We start from the raw sequence: 17917 nt of genomic DNA on the forward strand, positions 1-17917 counted from the left end.
ATTGGTGTACTCGAGGTTGAGGGTGGAGGGCTTGTCACGCTACGTGATGCATACCACCCACCGCTTGAGATTCCAGTCCCATTAAACGAAGCTTTTCGGCAACTGCCTGCTGAGCATATCGACCCCAGTAACCTAAATCGGCAGCGGGACTGGAATTTTGCAAAGGGTGACTACGAGCAGCTTTACAGACTTGTGTCAGAAATCAACTGGCAGGAAGTTCTCAGAAATCAATCATGATACGACAGCTTTGATATTTGTATCCCTAAAAAAATCTGATGCAAAAGTAAAGTTAGACGATATCGCTATGGTCCACCAGGGATGCAATCGTCTTTCATCTAAGTGTTTCCACTTGAATAATATAACCAAGCTGGAAGTAGATACGGCTATCAAATATTTCACATCAGTTAGTGCTGTTGGGCCGGACTACTCACCTTCATAATATCTAAAGAAGGGCAGGTGGATAATGAGCTTCAAATACGTATACCTAAAGCAGATGATCTTTCTATTTTCCAAACTACTGAATTGATTAATAGGCAACCTGACAATATAATTGGGTATTCTAGTAAACTGCATAATTATAACCCGGGTCGTCGAGGCATACCTTACGGCCACTTAACCTATCAACCTCTGATTTCGTGCTTAGCCACGTAATTTCTGGGAAAAAGAAAAACCTAACGAATACTGTCGGTTTGTTGTACCTAAAAATGAGGGTAACCCGAAATACTTTTGGAACTGGTCTACATGGAAGAGTAGGAATTTCAGGAAAACAATGAAAGGTGGATCCGAATAGCAAATTCGTTTTTAAATAGGTAGTGTCTTAATACAACCTACTTTGGTACCTTTTACATTTTAGTCTGGTAGTTGTATCCATTTTAGCAACGGTATGCACTGATTTTAAATTAGGTAGGTACCTATTTTTCGTATGTCGATCTAACAGGTTACGTACTACCGCGTTATTTTAAGCCTGGATGTGTTAAACGTTAAATTTTGAAACCTATTATGAGGCCGTAGTCGATTTTGGAGCAAAAATGAAAAATTGATAGATTTAGTCGTTGAAATTATACACGTTTTGTTACGTAATATCTAAATAACAAGTATTGATTTTTATTAGCACGTCTTCTCATCTTGCCTTTTAATAATGAGGTCGCGAGCGTGCGTCACCGGTAATGCATGAAGAGAAGGGGCAGTTTTTAAAAATTCATCAAAAAAACATGGTGGTAAATTATATAAATTGATGTATAAGAATAGTTTCAGCAAATGTTGTAGATTGTTTAAGTATCAAAATTACGTTGAAATTAAGTCGATTTTTAGAGAAATTGACACTTGTTTTGAAGTAATTTCTGGAGAAAATTGATTTCGTCTAACTTTCATTTACACTACTTCAAAGTCATAATAATAAAAATGTAGTCTGATAAACGTCAAGTACAGGATATGTGTAATACAAAATTACCATGTTTAGCAGTCCAAACTTTACGAAATTTACAAATAAGAGCGACAAAATCAGTGCTTTACGCGCGGTTACCTAAACGTCCATCAGAAAAGCAAACATTACTAATTTAGTGAGTCTGTTTTCAAAAAATTTATCTGATAAAAGGTAAGATAAGAAGACGTGCTAATAGAAACCAGTACTTGTTATTTCAATTAGGTAACAAAAGGTGTAAAATTTCACGGACTAAATCTATCAATTTTCCATTTTTGCGACTAAAATCGAAACCGGCCTCTTATGGTCTAGACTCAGGCCACGCTAACTTTGCATAAACTTAGCATTAAAAATACATGTATATTCTTATAAGCATTACATTATTTGACATTAAACCCTAGCATGACGATGGCGACTACTCTAACACTCAACCGCTATCGTCTTTATAACAAATATTTTATTATTATACTTACTAAAGCATACTTTATATATATTTAGCTATATGTAGAGCCATAAAATAATGCGAACCTTAATTTATATAGGGGACTTCATTTTGGGAAGGTTTAGAAGTAGACGTGGAAAAAATATATGTAGTTCTTGATTATATTATCTTTAATTTATAAGCTTCCGAACTTCCGATACACGAATTATGACACTTCGCTCGATACAATTCCCAAAGTAACCTCTAACTAGGACTATTAATCCAACTTTACTCGGTTATTTATTATGTGAACAAAAAAAACCGGCCAAGTGCGAGTCGGACTCGCGCACGAAGGGTTCCGTACCATTACGGAAAAAAACAGCAAAAAAAATCACGTTTGTTGTATGGGAGCCCCATTTAAATATTTATATTATTCTGTTTTTAGTATTTGTTGTTATAGCGGCAACAGAAATACATCATCTGTGAAAATTTCAACTGTCTTGCTATCACGGTTCATGAGATACAGCCTGGTGACAGACAGACAGACGGACGGACGGACGGACAGCGGAGTCTTAGTAATAGGGTACGGAGCCCTAAAAGAAGAAAAAACAATCTTAACTTAAATAGTAATTTTACCGCTTTCGTATTTCGATACTGTAAGGCAACGTATTTAAAATAAATAAAAATCGACAAAATTCGATCAAAATTGACACTTGGCGCGCATGATCTTTCCCGTTCTTTCTTGCGAAATGTGACAGTGATAGGGGCAAACCGATGGAACGGCCTAACTGCTTGCATGTTCCGAATCCATGACCCAGCTTTTAGCATATTTCCACTCGCGGAACAAAAGCAGCACCGCTAGTCTGTTTTAGCAAGTTATAGGTATAAAGGAAATTGCTGATTAGCTGTAAGGATAAGTAATCAGTAATTTATTGCTTTCATAGGTACAATAAGGTCTTACATTAAAATGGTGATCAAGCTATGAACCCTGTAAAGGCACTGCAAATTAAGCACGTAACTTACAATACTATAATATTACATTACATAGTACCTCTTTGTCAGAGTTAAATCAAGCTTGCCGTTTATTTCTCCCGTATTCCGCTACTTATAGTTGACAATAACAACATAAACAATGAGAATAAGTGGGTACATAAAATATTCAAACGTGCTTCTACTTCTTCTGGAAAAGCACTGTACCTTTAAAATACGCCTAAAAATTCAAACATGTCTTTGACGTCGACTATGTATTATAAGTTTAAAAACATGACTGTACCAGCCGTCAACGGCATTTTTTCCTCCGTAGATTAGTTGTTAAACATGATGCCTTATGAATTCTAATCTTCTTGTAATGTAGGTTGAAGGTTGTTCAGTATCGTAAAATACGAGTATAAACCGGATCTCAATTTAAAAAAAATGCTGGCTTTTGTTTTTCGCATCGCCTTAGTATGACAATATAGTAATTGCCTTACTTATTATATGTAAATTTCGCAATTAGCTGAGAGAGCTGTGAATATCTGTGGTTAGTGTATTGTGGTCTGGTCTAAGATGCTAAAATTAGCTTCGCTGCTTTGCAGAGGTACCTACCAATTATTGCACTTTAGATATCCCTTTAATTTTGAGGTGTGTAGTAGCTAGAATCAAGTGTGTGTGTGTAGCAAAGATATAATATCGTTTTCACCACACCAACTGGTAAAGGCCCGTTTGATTGTTCAAAAACTAATGAGAAACTTGCATTTTATCATCCACATGTGGGGCAAAGTAGTCAGATGCAGATGCTGGTAGAATTGACTTCTAAATGATGATTTTGAATGATAAATTTCTTATTACGTTCATTTAGATTTGATTTGGTTAGATTTTTTGGTATTTCATAGTTAGTATTTTCCTTGCGTTGGTGTGGTGAAATTTTTTGTGTTTCACTCGGAGGCACAGTTTGTTTAACACTCGTGCCTTGAAATCCTCGCAACGCTCAAGATTGCACTTCTCGCACCACTCGCTACGCTCGAGGTTCAATTTTGGAATCTTTCGCTTGCTCGGATATCAATATTAGCACGAGCGGTTAAACAACAACTTTGCCCCCTTGTAAAACAAATAATTATTTATTTTTACTATATACATCCGGTTTACGATATTATAATTAATTCAAGAGGTGTTTAGTAAAATAAAACAAATGTTAAACCAGAAATATTTATTGTTACATAGTTTGGAGCTTCTCACCATCATGTACTTATTTAAAAATATACGCATTAGAGTAGAAACGTCTAATAACCTGAACAATATTCGAAGAGTAGGTATAGTTCAAAACGAAATCACAATTAGATGTTAAGGCGCGGAGAAGTACAAAATAATCATTATAGATTTTTCTATACAAAATATTAAATCATACACATATTTGGATTAAATGTCTCTTTTACACTAAAATACTACCTATTAAAGCTAACCTGTAACATATTCTACGACATAAATTAAATCTATTTACAAAATATTACAATTTACTTTGTTGTTCTTTTTAACAATAATGCATTGCGCAAAAAGGCATATCTACATTCAGGCCTCTTTCACAGGACAATAGTGCAATTTAAAATGAAATAACTCGATATACTATGTGCAATCCTACTCATGATCAGTGTTTATTAAAATTATTAATAACGTATAAGTAAACGTATTACTTTCTTGCTATAATCAAAAGAAAACATATAAAAAATACTTGACATGGCACAAAAAGTCGGAAACGAAAAAGTGCAAAATTACAAAGCTGCCAAGATGATCGCTTATTGATGTGGGTATGCTATTTGCCTCAATACTAAAGAGTGCTTTATTTATTGCAATAACGCGAATAACCTTTTGGTGTGGCTCAGGCTGTTTGCTAGCAGCATACCTACTGTACTGTCTAACATGACATGACCACATGACGGAACACCTTAAAACCTTTGTCATCTAAAATTACAATTTATAATCCTACAATACTTTGCAGATAACAATGAATTAGTGATATTGGCATCATATATGAAGACTAAACTCATGAATTCAATTATCACAAAATACATTTCTCTAAATCATATTTGCATTAAGATTTATTACAAGATCATAACAAACCAAACGTATGTGCATTGTGTAAAATCGGATAAAATACAAAAGCGTGCATAGCGGACTCAGAAGCTAGCTGAGTCGCCGAGACGTTTTGGAGATGAGTACGGACAGAAAAACTGACAAACAGCGACAGGCTGCTGAAGCAGTTGTCGCTGTGCCATAGCTAGGTTCCTGTACTTCAATTCCATATGAAATTAGTTTGCCGCTCATCTATAGTAGCCGCAAATCAAGTTGAGGACTGAGGTTAGGTATATCACTATCTCTCTCACTATTGCCACGATCAGGCAAGTGTGAATGAGAAGTCTACGACCCCGATCGTCAGTTTAGTTTGCGGATATTAACTATAACAGTGTACATTCTTAACTAATATATGGTGCGCCTTATGTCTTTGCAATAAAGATTACCAATAGTTAGTTACAACGTATGGACAATGCTACTATTGTACCTACGTACACTATACATTTCTATACAGTAAAGTTGTAAACTTGAATGGCGCTGCTTTACAATAAGCTTTTTATATATGGCTATATTATTTCAAGCCCTTGAATTTAAATCGTACCTAAATCGTCATAATCTTTTTAATCTAGTCGTCAGTTTCTTTCAGACTTAAGTAGTACAGCTCTTACAAAAACTGCAAGTTAAAGGAAAAAACAACGAAGATTTTATATGACTACAATAAGCTCAGGTACATTTTTATTTTGAAGGCGAACGTTAATTTACATATTTGGATATTTACTGTCTGTTCTTTAGGTACTTAGATAAATTAGATAATGAAAACAAACAAAACCACGTGATTAGGGCATACGGCCAATTAATATGTATGATATTGTATCATCGGCCGAATAATCGAGCCATGGGGATTTGTCTGTTTATATTTCAAGGTTGTTTAGTGTGCTCTTATGGTCAGCGCGGCAGCACGTAGGTACACTGTAAGCTACTGTAGCTCTACACTACTAGACCGCGCTGTATTTGCGGCCGTCGTCGCCGCTGTAGCAGTGGTGGCAGTGCAGGCGGCGCGCGCGCACGCGCACGTCGGCGCCGGCGCGGCCGTCGCCCAGCGCCGCGCCGCACACCGCGCACGTGAAGCACCACACGTGGTAGCACAGCGACAGCGACTCGATTATCATGGCGGCCCCGCGACCTGCATCACACCACTTCTATTAAACATTTTAAACCACTCTGATACAACTAGGAATGAATCTTATTATTTTATTAACTTTTTTCATATGCAATGCACTATTTTAAAATATGTACTACTATTTAAAATTATAAACTGAAATGGACACCTATCATATTCTAAAGGAAAAGTGACCACTGACCAAGACTATATCGGTCTATTAGAACAAAAAATTTACAGTTCCGAACAACTGACAGACCGATATCGTCCGGCGGACTGATAGTCAGTGGGCCCCTTAAGTCACTTAAACTTTTACTATTTTTTCACACTATTATTCACTAAAATGGGCGGTTATGTTATTGGACCGCGAGCCAGGAGCATACATCGTTAATCATCGCCTCCCGGCCGATACTTTGTCAGGTGATAGTTTAGATACTATCATGAATTTTAAAAAAGTTGTGAAGTTGGTTTTATTGCGATGGGAAGTCCGTCAGCTGATCACATGAACATGTAAAAAAAAATTTTTTTCAGTTATCGCCTCCCGAGCGATACTTTGTCAGGTGATAATTTAGATCAGTTGGAGAAAAATTTACTTGAATAAGAATAAGTGTTCCGTTTGTCAAAACAAAGTTTTGCACGGAACACTAATAAAAAGTGAAATTTTATTCTTATTTAAATCGATTTGAATAAGAATAATTCTTGCACTTGTTATTTTAGAATAAAATGAAAGTGAATAACTCATGTCATGTGGCTTTTATTTAAAAAGAAGAATAAAAAACGGAATAATTATTCCAGACGTAGAATTGTTCTAAATAACGTTTCATTTAATTAAAATGTTATTTTAAAATAAATCAACTTTTGTAGTATAATCGGTTACGTATAGTTAGTAAAATGAATTCAACCCCTCTTTTCAGTGGTCGGATTGATTTAAAATTTGGTAAGCGTAAAAAGATTCTATGTTAATAGATAGGTAATAGGTACTTTTTTTTTGGTGCCTTCGAAACGGTGATGATGAAGCTAAAAAGTAAACAGTGAAATTCTCATATAAATTTATACGACGATTTAATGTATTAGGTATCCACTATCCTTTGCGTATTAAGTATTTTGTATATTATTCTTATCAACTTTAAGCCTTGCTCTTACGTTTGCCATCTCTTTCGCACCTACGGACAGTGAAAGAGCTAGTAAATGACAACACGTAAAAAAAAACATGTGCTTTTCGCTATATTTGCAGAAAGTCGCAGCATGAATTGTATAGTATTATTTGGCGTGTTTGCACTTGAGACCGCCGTTTACTCATTAGCAAATAACAATAGGATTAAGTCGTGGATGGTAAATTCTTTGTTAGCACTTGCAAAAAACATGCAGCAGGCGGTGTTTCAAACGATTTTAATACTATTCCTATGTTCTTTCCGTCTGATAATAAATGCAAATTTTAAATACTTATTAGAAGAATTTTTAAAAACACCATAAGTCGTGGTAGTAACTCGGACACCGAAACTACTAAACATAATTCGGAAACAGAAAAAAATTAGGAGTGTATTCCCCAATTGTTCCTGTCCCACGTGACCGCCGCGATACATGAGGCAGGGACGTATGGGAATTATTTATATGAAGCGCCTATTCCCATCTATGCCTGGCGGGGAGCAATAGGAATACACCATATCGAGTCATTACTCATCATATGATCATACCTCTAAAAACATGTATTTTTATTTGTTACTTTAGTTTAGGTACAGTCAGCCATTGAAGAGTTTCGCTATCCACCATCCGATCAGATCAGTTGAATACCTAATGCTTTAATTAGGTATCACATTAAAAGCAATAAGTACGGGTATTTACCAAGACTATGTGGCAGTCAATTTGTAAGATTTTATTGCATAAAAATAGGTATAAATTAGACAAGAAAGAAACTACCATTACCTCTATCTATACCTAACGCCTAAACGGTACTCAACATTTTCATTCCAGGAATATTATTTAGAAATATAAAATCATGACTATGTTGCGAACGCAACTTTTTATTTATATAAACTCTTCCTAGCAGTAGCTAAACGCAGCCGTCGGGCTCGGTTAGTATGCGGAGACTTTTGATTAAGAATAAGTTATTTCCATTAAATTTTTCACATACGAATTATTCCCGTCAAAATATATTTAAATAATTTTGACGGGAATAAAATCAACATTTTTATTCTTACGAATTCTTATTTAAATAATGATTTTTATTCTTGAATGCCCAACACTGGTTTAGATGCTATTATGAATAAAAAAACCGTCAGCCGGTTGTATCGCGGTGGAAAGAGCGTCAGCTGGTCGTATGAACATGTAAAAAATTAGCGCCTTACCATTGTATGTCCGCAAAGTATGCGGCATGCCATCAGGCGTTTATTGAAACGCCCAATGAAATACTACATGCAAAGTTGCATGATTTTGAATCACTATCATAAAAAGGTATAGCGCTTATTTTTTTTCATTTCTCATGCTCTGAAAGAGGGTCATTGTTGTTTTAAAAGGTGCGCAGAAAATGATACATGTCTGCACTAGAGCATTTTACGTTCGAAGTACGATATTTTTAATTTTTTTACGATAAGCAATTGAAATTTGAGTTTAAATGGATTTGTTATACAATTTCCATTGTGATACTTGACTCTCCATTCCATAAATAACGATACTTTTGCCTGAATTTTTAATTGGAAGTTCCCTCAATAAATACTATAAAAATGTATTATTCGTCATGTTTTTGAAAAAACACATGCATTTTACTTTCCTCGTATTCGAAATGAAAAGTAGAGTGTTTAACTCGGGTGAAAGGCATCATTTCTGCCTCGGACTATTGGCGCTCTCACTGCGTTCGAGCGCCAAGACACCTCGGCAGAAATGAGTGCCTTTCATCCCTTGGTTAACAATCTACTATACACGTTCATGCGACCAGCTGAAGCTCTTTCCACCGCGATACACCCGGCTGACGATTTTTCAAAATCATAATGGCATCTAAACTATCATCTGAAGTATCAAACGGGAGGCGATGACTACAATATTTTTTTTATACATGTTTCGGTGTCTGCCATTTTGGCCCGAGAGGCAGGTCATTGAAATCTGTCCGTGGCTCGCGGTCTATTACGATTTCCTGCATTCTGATTCCGTACATCATGTGAACTCCATACATAAAATTCGGTTATAAATGAGACTTGCCCAATTCCTCTCCGCAATGTGAGCACTTTCTTCTCCCGCTCACGCTTAGCAGCTTATCTTCTCTAAGCTCACTCTTCGCTTCTCTCTTCTCCAAGCTTTCTATCCTAGGCGAGATCTTGGCGTTAGGCGAGGTCTGCGCTCGAGATTGTTCCCTGACATCTGGTCTGAGTTCCCGCAGTTCCCTCGGGGAGGAGATGGTTCTGAGCGGAGGTTCGGGCCGGATGGGAGGGGGCACGGTCGGGCGGTCCGTTTCGGCGCGTATTAGACGTTTGTATTCTTGCGGCAAATGTTGTTGGCTGAAAAGAAACCCAATCATAATTAAGAAATTGCAACCACTTGAAAGTGCAAGTTTTTATGTTTAGGTTACTGCGTTTCCTATTAATGAATCCGTTTAGCTAAAAATGCATAATGCGGTCCGTAAAAATTTAGGTTTTAATAGTCTTAATGTACAATATCAGGAGCATTTACGTTGACTTGCTGCCCCCCCCCCCCCCCCCCCCCCCCCTTGAGCATTAAACAGTAAACTGCCAATTGATAACCGTTATGACAACGACATAAGGTGCTGTTAGTACCTTGTGCTAATGTGATGCATGTTGAGCAGCGCCGAGGCTGGCATATCCTGATGGTAGGAGTGTCTCTGCGTAGCGCGCAACTTGCTTCGTTGCTCGTCGATACGCCTCTGTTCTGCCTCCTGAAAATAACATAGATAGTTGTTATCTACTTATCAACCAAAGATGGTGATGCTGAATCTTGTATTTAGAATTTCCAGGGGCCGATTGCATAACAACTTGTAACTAATAATATTAGCGGAAGTCTCTTTCCAATTCCTTTCTCCAATATTATTAGCATACATCACACTACAGCGGGCATTTTGCGGGCAAGTCATTTGGTAATGTTAACAAAAAAACATCTTAACTTACGAGTACATGTACTTAGTATTTTTAACATAGTAACCTGTTATCATCATACGTCGTACTACAGCGGGCATTTTGCGGGCATGTCACTTCGTAAGGTTCACAAATCAATTTTCGAGTTGTCACAATAAAGTATTTGTACTTAGTATTTCGTACCTAGTATTTGTAATGTGCAAATACAAATATCTTAGCAACTAAGGCTGTGCTGTCAATTTTGAATAAAAATAAGACTGAATAATATGTAGTATATTTGATTTAAGAGGCCGGTGTCGATTTTGGAGCAAAAATTTAAAATTGATAGATTTAGTCGTTGAAATTATACACGTTTTGTTACGTAATATCTAAATAACATGTATTGTTTTCTATTAGCACGTCTGCTCATTTTGCCTTTTAATAATGAGGTCGCGAGCGTACGTCGCCGGTAATATATGAAGAGAAGGGGCAGTTTTTAAAAATTCATCAAAAAATTATGGTGGTAAATTATACAAATTGATGTATAAGAATAGTTTCAGTAATTATTGTAGATTGTTTAAGTATCAAAATTACGTCGAAAATAAGTAGAATTTCGGAGAAATTGTCACATGTTTTGAGGTCCTTTCTGGAGAAAATTGAATTCGTTTCTTTCATTTCATCGAACTCTTAGTCATAAAACAAAAATGTAATCTGATAAAGGTCAAGTACAGAATATGTGTAATACAAATTTACTATATTTAGCAGTGCAAACTTTACGAAATTTACAAATAAGAGCGACAAAATCTCTGCTTTACGCGCGTTTACCTAAACGTCCATCAGAAAAAAAATCATTACTAATTTTGTGAGTCTGTTTTCAAAAAATTGATCTGATAAAAGGCAAGATAAGAAGACGTGCTAATATAAACCAGTACTTGTTATTTCAATTAGGTAACAAAAGATGTACAATTTCACAGACTAAATCTATCAATTTTACATTTTTGCGACTAAAATCGACACCGGCCTCTTAACAACTTACTTATTATGCGAATATACTTATTATTAATATTTTTTCCAATATATGTGACCTTTCCGTGACTTAAGTTCGGACTGCTGTCGTAGTATCCTATCCATTTCAATACGTATTTAAGTGTGGAAATTAACAAATAAAGCAAATCTTTCTATTAAATAGACGCCACTGCACCAACAAATACAAGTAAGAACGGCAGTCATAATGACGCATGTCAGCTATTTATTTGTTTTTTAGATGGCCACTTAAATAGGCTTATCAATTTTCACTTCAAACGTGATAACAGGTAACTATGTTACAAATACTAAGTACATGTAATTTTAATAACAAAACTTCAGTGAGACACAGACATATTAAACATATTAATAACGGGTCACTCACGTATTTTAAGTCGAAAACGCTCGACATGTTTCACTCCGTACTGAGGAGCGTCATCAGGAGCTTGCGTCGACGGTGACGGACCGGCGCAGACTTCGGGCCGCAGCCCTCCGCGCCCGATGACGGCGCGGGCGCCGGTGGCGGCAGGGGGGCGAGAAACTACCCTCGTTTACGGCATTATTGTCAAATGATGGGTTGCACACAACACTCACTACGTCATTCGCTATTATTAATATGTTTAATACTAAGTACATGGACTCGTAAGTTAAGATGTTTTTTTGTAAACCTTACCAAATGACTTGCCCGCAAAATGCCCGCTGTAGTGCGACGTATGGTTATCATGTATTTAATCTTCAATGTGTAATACTCTTTGAAGTGACAACTGACAAGCCCATTTAAGTGGCCATCTAAAAAACAAATAAATAGCTGACATGCGTCATTATGACTGTCGTTCATACTTGTTATTGTTGGTGCAGTGGTATCTATGTGGGACCGAAGAGGACATCGCTTCGAGAATCGCCAAGGGGAAAGCAACCTTCGCACAGCTCCGTCCGGTATGGCAATCGCGGAAACTGACTAGGAGAGTTAAGGTCAAGATATTCCGGTCCAACGTGAGAACCGTATTGCTGTACGGATGTGAGACGTGGAGGAAGGTCACTAACAACATCTCGCATCGGCTCCAAGTCTTCATCAACCGCTGTCTTCGCCGTATCCTCGGTGTATACTGGCCCGAGAGAATATCCAACGTAGATCTGTGGGAACGTTGCGGTGAGACTCCGATCGACCAGCAGATCAAACGCCGCAAGTGGAACTGGATCGGCCACACGCTCCGAAGGGACCCGAATCACATCCCGAGGCAAGCCCTAGACTGGAATCCCCAAGGACAGCGGAAACGTGGTCGCCCTAAGCAATCCTGGCGGCGGATGATCATCGCAAGACGTGGAGCGAAATGAAGCGCGAAGCTCAAGACCGAACGGGATGGCGGAGCACTGTGGATGCCCTCTGCCCCATATAGGGGATATAGGACCATAAGTCAAAAGTAAGTCAGTGGTGTCTATTTAATAGAAAGATTTGCTTTATTTGTTAATTTGCACACCTACGTATTGAAATGGATAGGATACTACGACAGCAGTCCGAACTTAAGTCACGGAAAGGTATTAATAGATACCTAACTAACGTACAGCCTTAGTTGTTATGGTATTTAGATTTGCACATTACAAATACTAGGTACCAAATCACCATCATCATCATGTCAGCCGATAGACTTCCACTGCTGGACATAGGCCTCCCCCAAGGCTCGCAACTCCGACCGATCCTGTGCCGCTCGCATCCACCGAATTCCCGCGACCGCGATTATGTACCAAATACTAAGTATAAATACTTTATTCTGACAACTCGAAAATTGATTTGTGAACCTTACGAAGTGACATGCCCGCAAAATGCCCGCTGTAGTGCGACGTATGATTATTAGTTACAAGTTACAAGTTGTTATGCAATTGGCCCCAGGTGTCCTGTGACATGTTACTTTGATCTTTAAAGAAATTACCAATTTGTAGAATTTACAGATTAACCTCAATCACTCTCGCATGCAATTTTGTTGTGGATTTTGTATGTTGGGCTGGGTATAAAGATTTATCTGTTTTTGTCATTTGGTCTGAATTTATTCTGATCTGTTGTACCACCTTCGTGGTTATATTTATCCGCGGAGTGCCACAGACCCTACTCTGATTTTTGATAGCTCCTTCATGAATATCACAATCACCTGACGTCTTTTCGGAGAGTTCGTATTGCTTCCACCGGTGTAATTAGTGTTGACATCAACTGACTGCTCTTTTGTTTGGCCAGCCATGCTCATCGGATCTACCGCGTTCTCTCTTGCATGCCCTATCTCCCTTGAATGGCTTTTAGAGTCGGACGAAGCTAACTCTACTCGGACTTTGACAAACTGTATACGTGTCTTCATAAACATCTAATTTCTGTGAAAATATGACGTTTAATAATGAGACTTTCACAGTTTTTTCTAGTAAAGTCGGCGGAGAGCTAGCTTAGACGGAGTCTTATTTCCTTGATCGCAGCTTATAGCTAAGTATCGTAAACTTATTACCTGTATGAGCCAGTGCTGGTTATAGTTGTACCCCGCAGGTTTGCGCGCACGCTGCGCCAGCCATTCGTTTCCGGAGATCAGCTTCGGCGTTGGAGCTGCGCTTAGTGCCTGAAATAGAAGGAAGATATATTATCTTCGAGAATAACTATAGCCTCAATTTGACACTTTAATTACCAAATTAATCCGACACGCGAGAAAATGAGTTTACTTTACAATTGTGTCGCTTAACTTCAAACTCGGGTAAATCCATTCGACCCTCTTCGCTCTTAGGAAATATCTACCCTTAAGCTAATTTTACGGTTTCACTCACGTATTTTTAGTCACTTGCGCGACATGTTACGTGACAATACGTGAGTGAAACCGTAAAATTAGCATAAAGTTAGTATGTCTCATGATAGTTTGAATTCAAATTACCCTATTACCTTTTTTTAATACCAAAATCGCAAAATCTGCCAGTTGGATTTACCCGAGTTTGAAGTCAATTATACTTATGTTTCGTTCTTTACTGTTATTAAAATTTGGAAATAACACATTGCTCGGTATTTGCCATTATATCGTTGTCAACATTTGAAACAATTAATCTGACAACGGATGCTTGTTGTTGAAATTTTAATTTTTATCCCCGACCACGTTTTACTTACTATATTGCATTTTTTTTACATCGGGAGTTCTGAGTTTATAGCGACTATTACTTAACACATTGTACGCCGAGCTTTTATTTTGCATACTAGTATCGCCCACATGTGCCCGGCGCGGTAGCGAGACTTAAGTGAGTCTCACCTGCAAAGTATGTCGAGTCATAGGATGGTAGTTGCCATTGGGCATCACCGGAGCAGGCGCCGGCGCAGGCTTGGACCGCAGCTGCACATGCGCCGTGCGCTCCACGTTGGCATATTCCACTGCCGAAGGCACTCTGCTACTCCTGTAATTATTCGTTTACGAATGCAGTAAACTTAATAGCTCGTCGTAAACTTGATTTCATAATTGAGTGATAGAATCGTTCTCTTGTAATATTTTGCAGACTTACCTCATAGTAATCTCCCTCTCAATTGACTCTCGACTCCGTGGCTTCGGCGGCAGAACGGGCTGCGGTGGCCGTCTCCTTACATCTTCCCTACTGTCTTCATACAACACCTTCCGACTCTCTTCCACACCAAAATGCCTCTGGATATGCTCTTCCGACACAAATGGCTTCCGTTTTATACTCTCATCGTATTTCACTTCTGGCTGAGGTTCCACAGGAATATAGGGCTCATTTACTAGTAAGTTGGGCATTGAGTGTCGATGATTTTCACTAGCAGCCTTCCTTAGAGGTGGTTTCTCGGATACATCCTGAACCGACTTCTGGATGATCCTTGTCTGGTCCCTCATTAAATTATCTCGTTGTCTTCTTAACTCTTCTTGTTCCAATTGCAAAAGTTCTCGTTCAAAACGCAGAACCTCCTAGTTAGGAATTTGGTATTAGTTTTGTAGTCTGTTTTGTTAGTATTTTAGTGCAATGCTTAAACTAGCGTGCATTATGTTAAAGTTTTCGAACATTTCGGTTAACATACACTTTGGTTACCACTAGTTTACGATTGACAAATGGTTTTAATACATATGATTGTCTTATCGTAATAATCATAGTCTATAACAATAATCATGCTACTGGGTGCGTGCTTTAAATATCGACTTTAATATATTAACGCTAAGATAGAAAATCAGATGTATGAGAACTGTGTGTCAATCACAAAATAAACAAACTCACCTGCATAATTTCGGTTACAAAAGACTTCTACTATTAAATTTATTTATTATTTTATTTTACACGAATTTTTGTCTTTTTTAGAGCACCATTATTTTATAATTTTAATTATATTGTGCCTTGTAAAAACTATTCGAAACATGTTCGAAGCATTTATTATTTAATAAGCATCTAAGCAGATATTTTAATTAACTCATTTTATAGAAAGAGACCTCAATATTACAAACGCAATTACTGTTTTCACGTAGAACTATCCATTAGCAATTTTACAAATATACAGAGGGATATCAGACTATTTCCGAGAAGTTTACCTACCTCATAAGAGACAAGCTTTAATGAATTATATAAGGTATTAAATAGCGAAGAATGAATGCATGAAATAATAATATGTAGGTATGTAAACCGAATGTGTGTGTGAGTTTTTAGTGTAAAACATGTCAGTCACCTTTGTGTGAGCATCGTCGTGCCCGTCAGGCCAATCCTCGTTAGTGCGTCCCTGCAAGGGCGGCCATCTTGTTAATGTTATTTACACACAATGTCAGACACTCGTTTATGGAATCATAAATGTTAGATACAATTATTATTTATTATTCAGTTAACACAAAATATTAATTGATTATGATTCCATTGTAAAATGTTTCGGTAATGATTATGTAATGGGTTTGAAATGAAGTAAAACATGTCGTATAGCAGGAAAAATTGCGCAAGTAAGAAATATTACCATGCAATGCATGTATGGCATGCATTGTATATAACATATTCTACAAAGGTGCGTAATATTTATAAATAAAAGGCAGTAATATAGTTTAACATAAATATTTTTTATTTAAGTGCTAAAATAACATACTTCGACTAACCAAAACTACTTTCCTACAATACATAACGAGCAAAATCATTCTCGATACATAAATAATTGTGTTTTAAATACAATAAAAGCATTAGAAAAGCAGGTTTTGTTAGTTTGGCAGCTTTGCGTAGAATGTACCAATTACCATGAAAATCTAATACCTAATATAAAATTATAGTGCACATTAACACATTTTTGCTACGGACTTTGAATCATAAACATTATAAAGTCGTTATCAACTTATTTTCAAGTGGCATAATGTGGCATAATAGTGGCATAATTGCTCATCCAAGATTAAAGCACCTAGCAAAAACTAACTTGCTTTAAAGGAAAACACAACAGTGCTTAAAATTTACAGTGCTCATTAAGAACTAGATTTTCTAGAATACTAGAACTAGGTATTGAAAAATATATGAGAATTCAATACAATATTACCCCAAAATAAAATCTAAACCACTACGAGATCTACTCTTGACTAACAATCCAATAATATATATTAAGAGGAAACATCTTCCAAATAGCAATACTAGGTACTACGAAAAATATAGAAGAAGATCTAATAAACTACATACAGAAATATTTTGTACTTCGAAATTATAGTTAGGTAGTTGGACCCAAGATAGCACCTTGTGGCATCCTACTCTAGAAAGAACATGGAGCACTTATTACAATCTTAGATATCTCTCTGTCGACACAACAAATCAGTTCTGCATTAGCCTCTTTGCTTGTGAAGTATCACATTGATAATGTTCAGATGGCAATGTCATTAAATTCCACAGATTTAATGACACAGGTTTCAGTCAATATATTTACTGGACAATTACTATTCTTTTATACTAGTCAGTACTACAAAGGCAATCTAAAAAAACACCTAAAATAGTTACATTGACAAATGGTTAAAATGCAGGTAGAAGTTAGACCAAGATAAGTCTGCAACGATTGTGATAGCATACGCAGTGCAAGTGTTATTTATACGTCATAATTTCATAGAAGCTTGACGTTTAAAATAGCACTTGCACTGCGTGTGCTACCAAAATCGTTGCAGACTTTTCTTGGTCTAACTCTAGTAACGGATTCAAAAGCAGCTTAACCATTTTTCGACTCTGGCTTGTGATCAAAACTATAACATCTAATTCGAGAATTTTTGAACTTTGTGACTATAATTGACTACTATTTGTAGTTACACCAATCAATGTATACTATTGACCTAAGCTACCTTTACTCTTCTTTACTCCATTAACTAGGCTTCCTATTGGTTTACCTGTTGTTCTTGTAGCTTCTTGTCGAGATTGTCGATGTCAGGCTGCGCCAGGTCCGTCAGTTTAGAGGTCAAGTTTGAAGCGAAATTGACAGATTTTTTTGAAGTTTCTTCTTCGTCTGATGTTACCGTTACGTGAGTGTATGGCTGAAAAATGCACAAACAAAATTATACTAAAGAACGTTTCATTGAGGCTTGTAAAATACAAGTCAACTTTACAAGTGTTACCTCATTTTATTAGAGTACTAGAGCAGTGGTTCCCAAAGTTGACTGGTCACCGATCCACCTAACAAAAACTGCAATTTTTCTGGCCCAACTCTTGGTCGTCTTAAAAAGGGGGCATAAAATGTTATGGGTAACATTTAGATTCCCTAATAGTTTCAGGGCCCACTTACCTATTCGCTGGCGACCCACCAAGGGGTCGCGACACTGGCGAAGTGGCGACCCATAGTTTCG

At 37.1% G+C, this 17917-nt stretch overlaps 1 protein-coding gene across 4 annotated transcripts in view; it reads right to left on the minus strand.

The window, feature by feature from the left end:
• Positions 1-4011: 4011 nt before the first annotated feature.
• The window catches only part of LOC134745584 (LIM domain only protein 7), a 221429-nt gene continuing 207523 nt past the window's right edge, over positions 4012-17917 (minus strand). For 3 of the 4 annotated variants that reach the window (XM_063679660.1, XM_063679675.1, XM_063679666.1), the window contains 8 exons: positions 17465-17608; positions 15802-15852; positions 14640-15055; positions 14393-14534; positions 13613-13720; positions 9810-9928; positions 9238-9533; positions 4012-6069 (listed from right to left, as the gene is read on the minus strand). In XM_063679660.1, coding sequence (XP_063535730.1) covers positions 5882-6069; positions 9238-9533; positions 9810-9928; positions 13613-13720; positions 14393-14534; positions 14640-15055; positions 15802-15852; positions 17465-17608 — 1464 coding nt within the window. In that variant the 3' untranslated portion in view covers positions 4012-5881. The remainder of the gene's footprint in view (positions 6070-9237; positions 9534-9809; positions 9929-13612; positions 13721-14392; positions 14535-14639; positions 15056-15801; positions 15853-17464; positions 17609-17917) is intronic. The other variant, XM_063679684.1, reaches the window with a different exon arrangement.

This window comes from Cydia strobilella, chromosome 1 (assembly GCF_947568885.1).
Source record: "Cydia strobilella chromosome 1, ilCydStro3.1, whole genome shotgun sequence".
Lineage (NCBI taxonomy): Eukaryota > Metazoa > Arthropoda > Insecta > Lepidoptera > Tortricidae > Cydia > Cydia strobilella.